Source organism: Chelonia mydas, chromosome 10 (assembly GCF_015237465.2).
Source record: "Chelonia mydas isolate rCheMyd1 chromosome 10, rCheMyd1.pri.v2, whole genome shotgun sequence".
NCBI lineage: Eukaryota > Metazoa > Chordata > Testudines > Cheloniidae > Chelonia > Chelonia mydas.
This window is the reverse complement of record NC_051250.2, coordinates 4,861,208-4,874,132: the sequence shown is the minus strand read 5'-3', so window position 1 is coordinate 4,874,132 and position 12,925 is coordinate 4,861,208. Positions and strand designations below refer to the sequence as shown.

The 12,925-nt window shown below is 47.9% G+C and overlaps 1 protein-coding gene across 1 annotated transcript in view; it reads left to right on the top strand.

The window, feature by feature from the left end:
* LOC102938835 overlaps positions 1-10,908 on the top strand; it is a 34,374-nt gene extending 23,466 nt beyond the window's left edge. Inside the window, exons 27-33 of the mRNA XM_043524029.1 lie at positions 1,875-2,059; positions 3,632-3,787; positions 4,353-4,486; positions 5,746-5,876; positions 6,099-6,193; positions 6,691-7,888; positions 9,391-10,908. Coding sequence (XP_043379964.1) covers positions 1,875-2,059; positions 3,632-3,787; positions 4,353-4,486; positions 5,746-5,876; positions 6,099-6,193; positions 6,691-7,888; positions 9,391-9,473 — 1,982 coding nt within the window. The 3' untranslated portion in view covers positions 9,474-10,908. The remainder of the gene's footprint in view (positions 1-1,874; positions 2,060-3,631; positions 3,788-4,352; positions 4,487-5,745; positions 5,877-6,098; positions 6,194-6,690; positions 7,889-9,390) is intronic.
* Positions 10,909-12,925: the final 2,017 nt, after the last annotated feature.

The following is a 12,925-nucleotide window of genomic DNA, read 5'->3' as shown; positions in this document are numbered from 1 at the left end:
GCCAAGGTCTGCTCAGGCCCTGTCCCTTGCTGCTGTTTCCCTGAGCTTCTTCCTACACAGCCTTTTTCAGGCCTTCTCCCCCCTGCAACCTGTTTAGATTCACGCTCATTTCAGAGCTGGGACTCTCAGGACCTGTCCCCTAAGAAAATCCCAACACAAAAAAGCCTAAACAAAACGCAATTCCTATTTCTTTGGGGCTCAATTTGACATTTCTCTCAACCAAATGCCCCTCAGGGCTCCCTTCCTGAAGATCCAGTTCCTCACCTCCTCCACTCTGGTGGCTGTTGGATGTCATTCCTGGCCGCCGGCAGCCTCCCCTATTCAGGTGAGGATACCAGGCCTTTCCCACCTGGGTTCTGTCTCGCTCATCCTGGAGAGGGATTGTAGATTCTCTTCCTGCAGCACCCTTCTGCTCTAAACTTCCTGCCTTTATAACCACCACCCAGCCCCGCCCTACCTGGGCTTCATCTCTAATTAAGCCTGTATCTCCCCATCCCCAGGTGACACTAAGGAGCGCAACTGGCCTCTCAGGCCTGCATTAACTCCTTCAGACCTTGCCTGGGGGGCATACCGCACCCCAAGGTCATTTGCAGGCTTAGGGTGGGGGGAAATCTCTCCCTTTTGGGAAAAATCTTATTGAATTCAACAGGGAAACAACCATCAGGGTTCTGTAGAAATGTAGTAGGGGGCTATAGAAATAATGACAAAAGCTATAGAATGAAACTGCATGAACCATTTTTATGAACTAGGATTCCCATATGATTTCTGCAGCAGGGAGATAATTCTCTCTCCACTTCTGTAGGATGGTTCAAAATCACACATAGAACTGTTATCATTCCCTGTTAAATTCTGTAAGACTTTTCTACAACGGCTATGAGATATCCCAATAGGACTTGTGGGGAGTGGAGGAGGGGAAACTGCAGTGTTCCGTAACAGGAACTATTGTGATCCTGGGATGCATAAACAGGGGAATCTCAAGTAGGCATGGAGAGGTTATTTTACCCCTCATTTGGCACTGGAGCGACCACTGCTAGAGCACTGAGTCCAGTTCTGGGGCCCATAGTTCAAGAAGGATGAAGGGTGATAAGTTGGAGAGGGTTCAGAGACGAGTCACGAGAATGATTAAAGGATTAGAAAACCTGCCTGATAGTGACAGACTCAAAGAGCTCAAACTATTTAGCTTAACAAAGAGGAGGTTAAGCGGTGAATTGATCACAGTCTGTAAGTACCTACATGGGGAACAAATATCTAATACTGGGCTCTTCAGTCTAGCAGAGAAAGGTCTAATCCTGGGGTCGGCAACCTTTCAGAAGTGGTGTGCCGAGTCTTCATTTATTCACTCTAATTTAAGGTTTCGTGTGCCAGTAATACATTTTAACGTTTTTAGAAGGTCTCTTTCTAGAAGTCTATAATATATAACTAAACTATTGTTGTATGTAAAGTAAATAAGGTTTTCAAAATGTTTAAGACACTTCATTTAAAATTAAATTAAAATGCGAGCCCACCGGACCGGTGGCCAAGACCCAGGCAGTATGAGTTCCATAGGTTGCCTACGCCTGGTCTAATACGATCCAACTGTTGGAAGTTGAAACTAGAGAAATTCAGACCAGAAATAAGGCATAAAGTTTTGACAGTGATGGTAATTAACGATTGGAACAATTTACCACATGTCAAGGTGGATTCTCAGTCACTGGCAATTTTTCAGTCAAGAGTGGATGTTTTTCTAACAGATCTGCTCTCGGGATTATTTGGGGGAAATTCTCTGGCCTGGGTTATCCAGGAGGTCAGACTAGATGATCACAGTATTCCCCTCTTCTGGCTTTAGAGAATCTATTAATCTGAAATCTTTCCCTGTCTACTAATTCTATCAACAGAATGCAAATCTGAACCTATCACCGCCAGCACCATCCAAGACCCCCTCTTCATTGTGTATTATGACACGAAGGGGCAGTTTGATGCATGCTTGAGTAACGAGGTTTTGAAAGCCAACCTGGTTCCATTGCTGGAGCACCCTCTCACAGAGGAGTACCTTGATGTCATGAAAAGCAAACTCAGTGAGGTAACAAAGAATATCACGAAATAAGACAACAATAGGCAGCTGAGCTCCACGTTAATATATGGCCTTTCCAGGCAGGGAGAGCTCTGTTTGTAGGTGATTTTCATCCTTGGGAATAAGCATTGTGGGGAAAGATTTCTGACCAGAGCAGAGTACGTGCATGTTGGGCGGGTGGTGTTGGGATGCTCATTTCTACATCCCGAAGGACTATAACAGAGTCAATGTGCTGGCTGGGGGAGCTGGTATTTCTTAGCTCATCCATACCCAGCCCTTATAGGATGTTGCTCTCCCAGATGGGGAGGACCACTGCCGGAGGAAGTAACTCTGGGAGTAGGTTCAGGGCTCTTTCTGTGCTTCCTGCCTCTGGGAGAAAGAAAATAGCAACACCAGAAGCATAAGGGGAACTGCTTCTGTACCCTCTTCCACTAATACATAGACCTGGTTTCGTTGTTTACTGAATTCAGGCCTGTGTCATTATTCCAGGGACTCTGCCCGTCTGTGCTAACCCCTACTAAACAGATCACGAGGCCACATAACCAGAGTGCATCCTCTGTGTCACTGTCTCTTCTGCGGCCCCTGGAGACCTGGTGCTGGAGGAGAAGCAGTTTCCGAAAGCTACTCCAATCACCTTGTCTGGAGGCACAATTTTTTGACCTGCTCCCTCAGGGCTGAGTTCACTCCTCACTGCAAGGAACACGAAGAGAGTCCGGTTCGGGCCAAGTTCTCCTGCCCCCTCAGTGCTATGGCACAATTTGAGCGATGATGAAAAATGCCAGGGGGATGATGCAGAAATCATTCAAAAGCAGCGAGTCTGAGCTCAAAGAGGGATCCAGGGCTGAACTTTGCAGCTCTGGTCCATCCCTTGTTAAAACAATAATGTGGTCTACATTTATCATCTGTAGTGCTGTGGGTATCATTTGCTGTAGGGGGGTGGGGTTAGGATGGGGACAGTGGTGTGGGGGAGAGTTCAGGAGAGAAGTAAGGAGTGCTGTGAAGATCAGTGGGAGAATGAGGGGAAGGAAGAGGGAATGGTGATTAGCACTGGAGGAGGGAGGAGGAAGAGGGTATCATGGAGAGGAAGTTGAATGGTTGCGAGGTGAAGCGAGGAGCTGAATCAAGGGAAGTAAGAGTCAAATGCAAAATCAGAGCTGCAGAATCGGCAAGGATGAGAGGAGAATGGCCCAGAGGAGCCTGCACTGGGTGTCTAACTGGGTAGATGTTGGTAGTCTGTAATGTTACTCACATGCCTGGTTTTGGCACGTTGGCTGCCCATATGACTAGAGCATCTCAGCTCAATACCCACAGGGATTCGCCATCAGAAATCAAGCCAAAGCTATCACAAAGAGACAGAGACCCAGGGGAAGCAGGAGGGCAGTGGTAAAAGTAAGGAGGGGACAGAAGTCAAGAGGATGCTGTGTCCGGTGGTGAGCGAGAGGTAGAAACAGGATTTCCTGTTACACTTTAACCCAGTTGGAATTAGCCTCCTGCTCTTGATATCCATGTTTCACATACATCTAGCAGTTCAGCACGTTCAGTGATATTCCTTTTGCTAACGAGTCACCCTGGACCTTCCAGATTTTCCCTGCTGGGATCCCAGAGGACCAGTTAAAGCTGTTTGGCCAGTTATCACGCCGCTACGACGGGAATGAGATCAGCACTTGGCAAGTGACTTCCGGTGACACGCTATCAGCCTTACTGGATCCGTCTGGCGGAAGCTGGAAGGCATCTGGGGTAAAAATGCCAGCAGCTGTTAACATAGCTATTGATGCAACAGAGCAAGAGACCAGGCTGCAGAGGGGCAATGGAAGTAGGAGCCAGATGTGCTGGTTTCCTTTACACAAGGAGAACTCTCAACTGCCCGGTTAGGGCCAGATTCTACTATCTTGTGCTGACGCAGCAGAGCAAAGTAACCAGAACAGGAGTAGAGAATCTGAGCCAATATTTAGAAAGATGGGTACAACACGGGATTCAATTTAACAAGCCTGCTGCGAGAAGTGAGTTTTGGGAGATGTATTTGATGGGGGGGATGCAGCTGTAACTTGTACAGGGCCAAGGAGACTCTCCCAGGGGCATTGGCCAGCAGGCGTAGATGAGCAAAGATCTGGATTTACATTCCTCCTCTTTTCATCTTGTCTGCGTGGGCTAGAATGAGTCAGTTTCTCTGTTCCTGACAGTCATAGCTTTGATCCCTGAAAGAATACAGTATTTGTAGCGGTTACTATAGTACTCTTGTGTGTTTTATAGGGAGGGTTTGTATTCCCTAAATAAATTCACCTTCTTTCATTCTGTTTTCCAGGCCAAACAACTGATCACTAGATACACGGACCTGGGGGGCACCTTAACTGGACCCTTACTTCAGAAAATTGGTGGTAGAGATCTGTGTGGTCTGGACGATGATCAGATTAATAAAATAAGCTCAGAAGCAATTGGGTAAATCATCTTTAGAAATGGAAGGGGCACTTTAATTTCATGAGCGAATCTTTAGACTCACGTTAGTGCTGAGTAGCGTTGGACACAACTCTGCTATTTCAGAGTGTGTTGTAACAAGTGCTCCTGAAAAACCTCCAGATTCCGGACACCTCTTGGGTCTGCAAAGCCGAGCTGGAGAGTTTGTGAGTGCAGGCTTGCAGCTGGGCACTAGCGGACCAAACATAGCACTGAGAGTCAGGAGGCCTGGGTTCTAGGTCTGATTCTTCCGGTGACTCGCTGTGTGACCATCGGCAAATCACTTAACCTCTCTGTGCTTTCACACAAGTAACCCTTGCAAAGGAACTGATCGCTTGGAGTAAGGAATACTTGTGCTCGTAAGAGTTGCAAGATTTGCCTGCTATGGAGCAGGGCTGGTTGTAGGATCCCATTATCTGTGGGGGGGGGGAAGCATGTGGGTACTTTGGGGCCTGGGTGTTGCTGTTTAAAAAACAAACAACATTCCGAGTCAAGAGGCTAGTTGGACCACTACAAAATCTTGGATTTTAAGGGCTTTAAAAAGTAAAATTCGGATACTGCTTTGGTATTTGCAATGATTTATAATTTCTATAACAGACGAGAACGCTCCAATCTGCTGCTGTTCCACTGCTTATCACTGGATAATTTTGTACATATTTTCGACTTTCTGACAATTTGGGGCCCCTTGAAGATTTTTTTGGTGGGGAGGGAAGGGCAAATGTCCCCTTTGCCCCACCCCCTCCTCCGGTAGTGACAGCTCTGCTCAGAGGTTAGAACTATGGGTAGGAATGAAAAATTGCAATAAACCTGGGAAGAAACCTTGGAGAGAAAATGCCAAAAAACAACAGGAGTGAGCTAACTGGAAAACAGTCGTTCTCAGGGAGCCTTGGGGTGATGCCGGAAAATAAATGATATACATGGTTGCACTCTGAGATGGTAGCAAAAAAAGCCATGCAATTTTGGGCTGTTCCTGCAGAAATGTCATGAGCCAGATTCTTTGCTGTGCTGAGTTCATACTCAGCAGAGTGGCCAACAGGAGCTGCTGGCCCTGCCACCATTCTCAGTTTATTAGCCCTTATTCACAGGGTCAGATGGCTTGCCATATTTAGGATTAAGGAATAAATCATCCGTCCAATTAGCTATGGATCTTGGGAGGGTTCATCTGTTCACAGGATTGGGCCTTTGTTTGCTCTCATTCTGGGTAAGAGCCACAGATTGTAACGTGCGACTTTCCCTTCACCTAGGACTGCTGGGAAATTAGACATTTCTTCTTGTTCACAAAGCAAGAAAGACCGGCTGTATGCAAAAGCCCGTGATGCATTTGCTAGCCAGACTGGAACCAGTGCTTACTACCCTTTAATTCAGCCATATTTAGGTAGGTATTTAAACTTTTCCCTTCTTTTATTCCAGTGCAGTTGATACAGGACTGTTCCTCCCCACCGCCCTCCATCAATTGCCATAACTAGCAGAGATAGGGGGAGCTTTTTAGACACACTATTGATGTTTATAAAAGACATGCAGTAACCACCCTGCTCCCTGCTTGGAAAATGCTCCCGCATCTGGAAGTTTATTAAGAACCCTACCTATTTTTATTAAGGTGGAGCTCCCGTAAAGGACCTGGAACACTTAGCAGGATCTAATATTGCCATGGATATTGACACATTTACTTCCTTAAAACCCAGCGAACTGCAGGTATGTTACATGCATTCCTTGCATGCTCCTTAAACTGCTGGCTAATGCCTAGTAGAAGACCCCAATTCCATTGCTCGAGACTCTACCAGCTGTCTTGGTACAGTCAGGATCTCTAGCGGAATGTCCATCAATGCAATGCTGCAGAAGAGCCGGTGGAGACAGGGATCCACGGGAAAGGGGGTTTGTATTATTTATTATGCCGGTAGCACCGCTGACCCATGAGTAATGCTTTACACGTTCACTGTCCTGAGGAGCTGACGATCTCAGTAGACAGGGAATGTAACTTAACAGGAGAGAGGCTGCGGAATTATGTTTAGCAAGTGTTAGCGTCAAGGCTATTGTCCAATCAGAACTGTCTGGGAGGGATTTGGGATTCTCTATCTTTAATACATATTTTTTAAAACGTTATTATTTCGTCAGTAATCGTATTAGAAAAAGTAGCCTCTGGTGACACGGCCTGTTTGTGACATTGAACTGGTTTCACAAATGCATTGCAGAACCTCAGTGTCCAGAATGTGAAAAATTTGCTTGGTGTAAACCTCCCTGATCTAAACCGAGCTGAAAATCATCCCTCCGTGACCAACTGGATCCAGAGGCACTATCAGTCGGAACTGGACAATATCCTGGGCATTGGTCTGCACGGAGGAATGTCAGAGCCAGTCTCAATGGCAACGGCCAGCAATGGGACTTCCGCTACCCCTGATACCAGCATCACCCCACCTGCTACCTCCTACAATGTCACCACCCCCCACAACACCACCTCCCTACCTGCCACCACCTACAATGTCACCATCCCCCATGACACCACCTCCCTACCTGCCACCACCTACAATGTCACCATCCCCCATGACACCACCTCCCTACCTGCTCTCGTCACCCCACTTGCTACCATCCACAATACCACTACTAGCCACAACACCACTTCCCCACCTGCTACTACCTACAATGATACCATCCCCCACAACTCCACTTCCCTACCTGTTATGATCACCCCATTTGCTGCCATCTACAATACCACTACTACCCACAACACCACTTCCCTGCCTGCTACCACCTACAATGACACCACCACCCCCAACACCACCTCCCTACCTGCTATCCTCACCCCACTTGCTACCATCCACAATACCGCTACTACCCACAACACCACTTCCCCACCTGCTACCACCTACAATGATACCATCCCCCACAACACCACTTCCCTACCTGCCACCACCTACAATGTCACCATCCCCCACAACACCACTTCTCTACCTGTTATGATCACCCCATTTGCTGCCATCTACAATACCACTCCTACCCACAACACCACTTCCCCGCCTGCCACCACCCACAATATCACCATCCTACCTGCTACTATCCACACTATCATCTCCCCAACTGCTATTATTACCCCAACTAGCATCACCCACAATACCACCTCCCTACCTGCTACCTCCCCACCTGGTCCCACCCACAACACCACCTTCATCACCTCCCCCAAGAAGCCTGTCACTCCCCCCCAGCCCACCCCAAACTCCACCTCCCCATCTCCCACAAGCCCTGGCAAGACTGCTGTTCCCCCTGCACCGGCCACCACCATGTCTTCCACAACCATGATCACCCCCAAGACAGCCACTAAAAAACCAGCTACCAACATGACATGGCCACCAAAGCCACTACCACCAGGATACATCATTCTTGAACCGGTCACCGGTATGTATCTGTACAATCACGAAAGTTAGGAAGAAGGAAAGTCTCAGGAAACAATCCCAGTGGAAAAATACCCCTTGACTAACACAGTCATTTGAGTCTCTTAATGACCAGCACCAGAATATGCGTTCTGTTATTAATAAGGGCACCCGTTACAGCTACTAGCAAATGAAGCAACGACACCCCACCGGGAAGTGCTATAATTTCACGGTATGAAAGGTGCGGGCCCCCCCCCAGATACTGCGTGCATTGCAGTCCTGTCAGGCACATCTTAGCACACATTTACTCACACTCCGGGTATGTCTTCACTGCAGATTTCACATGGGCTCTTAGCAAGTGCAAACTCCCCTGCCATCCACACCGAAAAACCTCACACCAGGGTTTGGAGGTGCTTTGAGCTTAGGATTTGAGCCAAGACTGCCAGTTCACATGGGCTGGAATCCACCCACTTCGCAGCGAGACTCCAGAATAATTATTCGAATTTTGGTAGTCCCCCAGTGCGGTCCCACAATCCCCCTGCAAGGACAGACAAAGTCTTCTGCAATTGACTGGGAAAGAATCCTAGAGCATCTCAGCGCCATGTCTCCAGACCCACCAGGGCGTGTGAGGAAGCAGTAATGCGCATAGGGCTTTGCAGTGCTCCTGAAGAGAGATTTTAGCAGCCCTTATACATGCCAAGTATAACAAAGGCTGAAGCTTCTGTAGGGCAGCATTCTCATACTGACCCAGCCAAGGTCCCATCCCTGAGCTGAAGAAACTCTCTCTCTGAGACAGAGGAGAGGTCAATGTCCATGGACCGTCAGCCCTTGGCCTTTTTGCTGCCTACAATGAGTGACATATTATAATATTGTTTGTTCAAATATACCCTCATGGCTGATACCCCAAACTCATTGCACATAGGCCCACTGAATCAGACGGTATTGTTCCTCAGTCTGTAGCGGGTATATAATATACGGGGTTGGGAAATGAAGCCATGGGAGCTGAACTGGAGACAGCCTCGTCAGGCCTGGGCTGGAGTGCATGTGGGGGGTTACAGAGACAAATTCTTAAATGGCTTTTGTTCGAAAATGCTCGACTGTCATATAGTACAACGTGCCAGCTACTCTCATCAGTACAGACTGGTGTGGCTGCACTGAGCTCAGTGGGTTTACTCCTGCTATACATCGGTAATACCATCGCCTCCACCAATACCACTGGCCCAGCTGCCCTGCCCTAGTGCGAGAGGAAAATCGGTCCTTTCGTGTATAGTAAGTTCTATTCTACCACGCTCCCCACCTGTAACTAGCTGTGGGGCGCTGTGGCACAGCTGGGTGACCTTCGGGGGCCTCTAGGGGCAACAGGTGATGTAGGCCAAAAGGCAACACCTCTCTGTATACATACAATCCCGCCAGGAGTGCCTGAATGCAAACACGATATGCCGTCACCCCTTTGGGTGTTCGGGTCTGACCATGCTGATCACATGGACAAGCCAAGTAATTCTGATTTTTATTCTTTCCATCATCCAGCGTCAGGATCCAAACCAGCTTTCCGTTTGCTGTATGCCTTGTCCGCTGCCATTGGAATCTCCGTGTTGAGCAGGTTTCTCTAACACCACCGACACAGGCTCTGCCTTCACCGTGTTCCTCCTTCCTTTAATTCCTCCCCTGACCCAAACTAGCTGAGCTGGCAGCTGCAGACGTTTCATATCCCCCCAAGGGAAGCAGTGACGCCATGAAAAGCAAACACGCACAGTATATCAAGCAGCTGTAGCGCCATCACTCTGTTTCCCTGGGGCAATGCAATCATCCCTGAGAAAAGGGAAAGCACATTAGCACTATGCCAAACAGCACATTGTGGGTGTTGTCGCTCAGCCGTTTGGAGAGAAGAGCAGTACAAGAGCCTCACACCAGGACCCGGAGCAGCAGCAGAAAATCCCCAAAGGACCCTTCAGATCTGCTCACTTTGCCCCATCCATGGGTATGCAAAGTCTTCTCCAGCTGAACTCCCAAGGCCAAGCCCTCCTCAGGAGCAGCACCCAATGCCTACTCTGCATCTCCTTGGTCAGCAAGGGTGAAGCCAGCCCATAGGGTTACCTGGAGGAAAGTCCAGTTGTGGGGAAGGTTGCAGGGGTAAAGGACACAGACGGAAATACTGATTCAACAGGGGGCTGTGGTAGGACAGATGCATTGCTGTTGTAACTCCACTGGTGTCAACAGAGTGAAGCTAGCGATGAATTTGACCCACTTTTCTGTGCACGACACATTTACTACGCCTGGTTACAAATAAAACTGATAGGGCCAAGTCCCTGGCTGGTGTAAATTGCCACAGTGCCATTGAAGTCAAGGGAGCTGCAGCACTTTACACCAGCAGTGTTATTTGAGGTGGGGGGGACGCGGCAGGGAATCACCATTTTTCCTGCCAAAAAATACAAGTCAAAATAAAGTTAGATGACTGTGAGTTCTCATCTCCCAATACAACGACCTGGACCTCTCCACCATGCTGCGGTCTTTTCTCTGCTGGGGACCAGTGTCACCATATGGCTAATAGGAACCTATCCAGGGGCCGGCTTCCGTTCCAAAATCTTTAGGGTTTCAGGCTGCGAGGCAGGCATGAGGCTGGAAGACACACATGTCTACTAGATAAATACTAGTCATAATACGATGATCAATTGTATTGTAGTTGGGTTGGGCTGCATATTGCTCTGACAAGGGGCTCCATTCTGCCACCCTTACTTATATGGCGTAGTACCTGAGCCCATAAGTAGTCCCACTGGAATCACAATTGAAACTCATGGAGTAAGTCACTGCCCACTGTAAGAGGAGCAGAATTGGGTCTATTATTCTTGCGCTATAAACACAATAGTGTCATGTACTCATCTGACAGCTCTGCCAGAAATCCCATAGGTGTATTTAATTTGCTTTATTTTGGACTTATGAGAGATCTTTGATCAGGATTTGTTCAAGCCATGCCACAGCCACTTGGGTGGGAACATTTATTAAAAAGAGTGTGTATGGATTAGCATTTCACTGCTGTATAGGCAACATCAGGCAAACTATTTTACTTTTTCCTAACCAGAGATGTCCCTTAATGTGTACCATGCTTTCAGTTTAAGCTGTCTTTCCGCTTAGTTTTAATAAAATGTACCAGTTCCTTTCATATATTGTTTTGAGTTCCTCCACCTGTCTAGAACTGCAATCGCTATTTCTATCCCTCTCCTCCCACCAGGCTTGAATTCTCAGTCTTATATTCCAATAACTCTCCTATAAATTCTACCCAATGAAGTGAACAGAGGGAAAAAACGGGGAAGGGAACCTCAGAGTTTGTCTCTGCCCTCCAGGTCCTCTACCTTCATGGTTCCTTACCGCATGGATTGAAGAGATTCTTATACATCTTCTTGCTGAGGGCAAGTCAATGGGGCGAGTAGGCTGAGTGAGTGCTCATCCATGTGAGGAAAGGTTGCACAGTCTAGCCGGAAGTGAGCAGTGACTTGTAGGGCTTTCATTAAATGTGCACGTGACGTGGTCACAGGCAGAACACGTGGGTGTTAGTGTGATAGCTGTCTATCCCCACCACTCCATGCCAGGTTTTGCACAACGTCCAGTTCACACTGGAACAAGCCATTTTGGAGCGGTTAGTCAGCTCTATAGAGATCTCCAGCTAGGATTGACAATGTCAATAAAACTGCAAAATTATTTACCTTACCGCTGAGATCCCGTGTATTCAAAGATGTGGTGACCTGTGGCACAGCTCTGTGTTGCTCAAACTCACCTAAACTCTGCAAATATGTCAACTGTGACACTTCCAAGCTGGAAATCCTCATTGACCCATGAGCATTTGCTCCTATGTTATCAGAAAAACGAGGCATCTAAACAAAATTAATGGGGCGCAAAAGGTCTAGCCTGCATAGCTATCTGCTTGGATGAAAGATATTGGTATATTCCTCTGGAATGCCTTTACTTTCTTTTCCCTCTCTCTGGTTTTAACCAGAAATTCCATCTTGGACCTGAGAAACCTTCCCACTGAAAGTTTTGTTGAACCTGGTACATGCCATGAAGTTTCAGTTTCGACAAAAATCAATGTTTTCTGATGAAAAACAGATGCCCTGAAAATTTCCCAGCCAGGTCTGCTTTTAACCCTGCATCCCAGTGCCAGAGGCTGCCCCTGGTGAGGAAGATTCTTTATTGCTTCCTGAACATCTGGACTGTCCTCAGCTCCCCTGCAAGTGACATCAGCCACAGGAGAAGTAGGGGCAACTGAGCTTCTGTCCACTCCACCACCACTCCTCTCCACTAGGGCAAGGGGACCCTGGCTGGGGGCACAGGAAGTGAGTGGCACCCTCTTGACAGCACCCTGGCTGGCCACAGACCACCCATCCTGATCCTCTGAGAGCATCAGCAGCAGAGTAGGAGGCAAGGGGCTGTCTGACTTTCTTGCCATCTCTGTGCCCCCAACCAAGTCAAGGGAAACTAGTCAGTGACACCAGATCTCAATGTCTCCCAGGCACTCTATTCCACACCTGCTGCCCATAAAGAAGAGGAAAACATGGCTAATGCCTGTCGCGTCTCTGTCTGGTTATAGAACATGCAGCGTGCAGTGGGGCCTGGTTATAGCCACAGTCTATATTTACAAGGACCATCAGGGTGTGCACACAACAACCCGATCTTATATTTGCCCTCTCCTCCTATTCCAGCCCCAGGGTTTGTCGCAATCACTCATTGAGCCAATCAATGCAATGCAAGTCTCAGGCTGGTGTCCAGCAGAGATTCCTGACTGCATTCTTCCCCTCGTGGGAAAGCTGGCCCAACACGCTTAGGTGACTCACTGAGGCTGGTAGGGACAGTACCACCTTTTCAGTGCTCACTGAGGTGCAAAATAGCTGAGTGTTAAGAGGAGGATTAAACTTTCCCCAGCCAGAAGGGACCAGGGCTGAAAAACTTCAGCTTTTGCCAGCAAGGCAAGAGAAGAGTAACAGACACGTTCGGGATTCCTGAATGTTTATTTTGGCCAATACTCACAAAACACTTAAACCCTGTTCTGTGCATCGCAGAACGGAGCATGGCG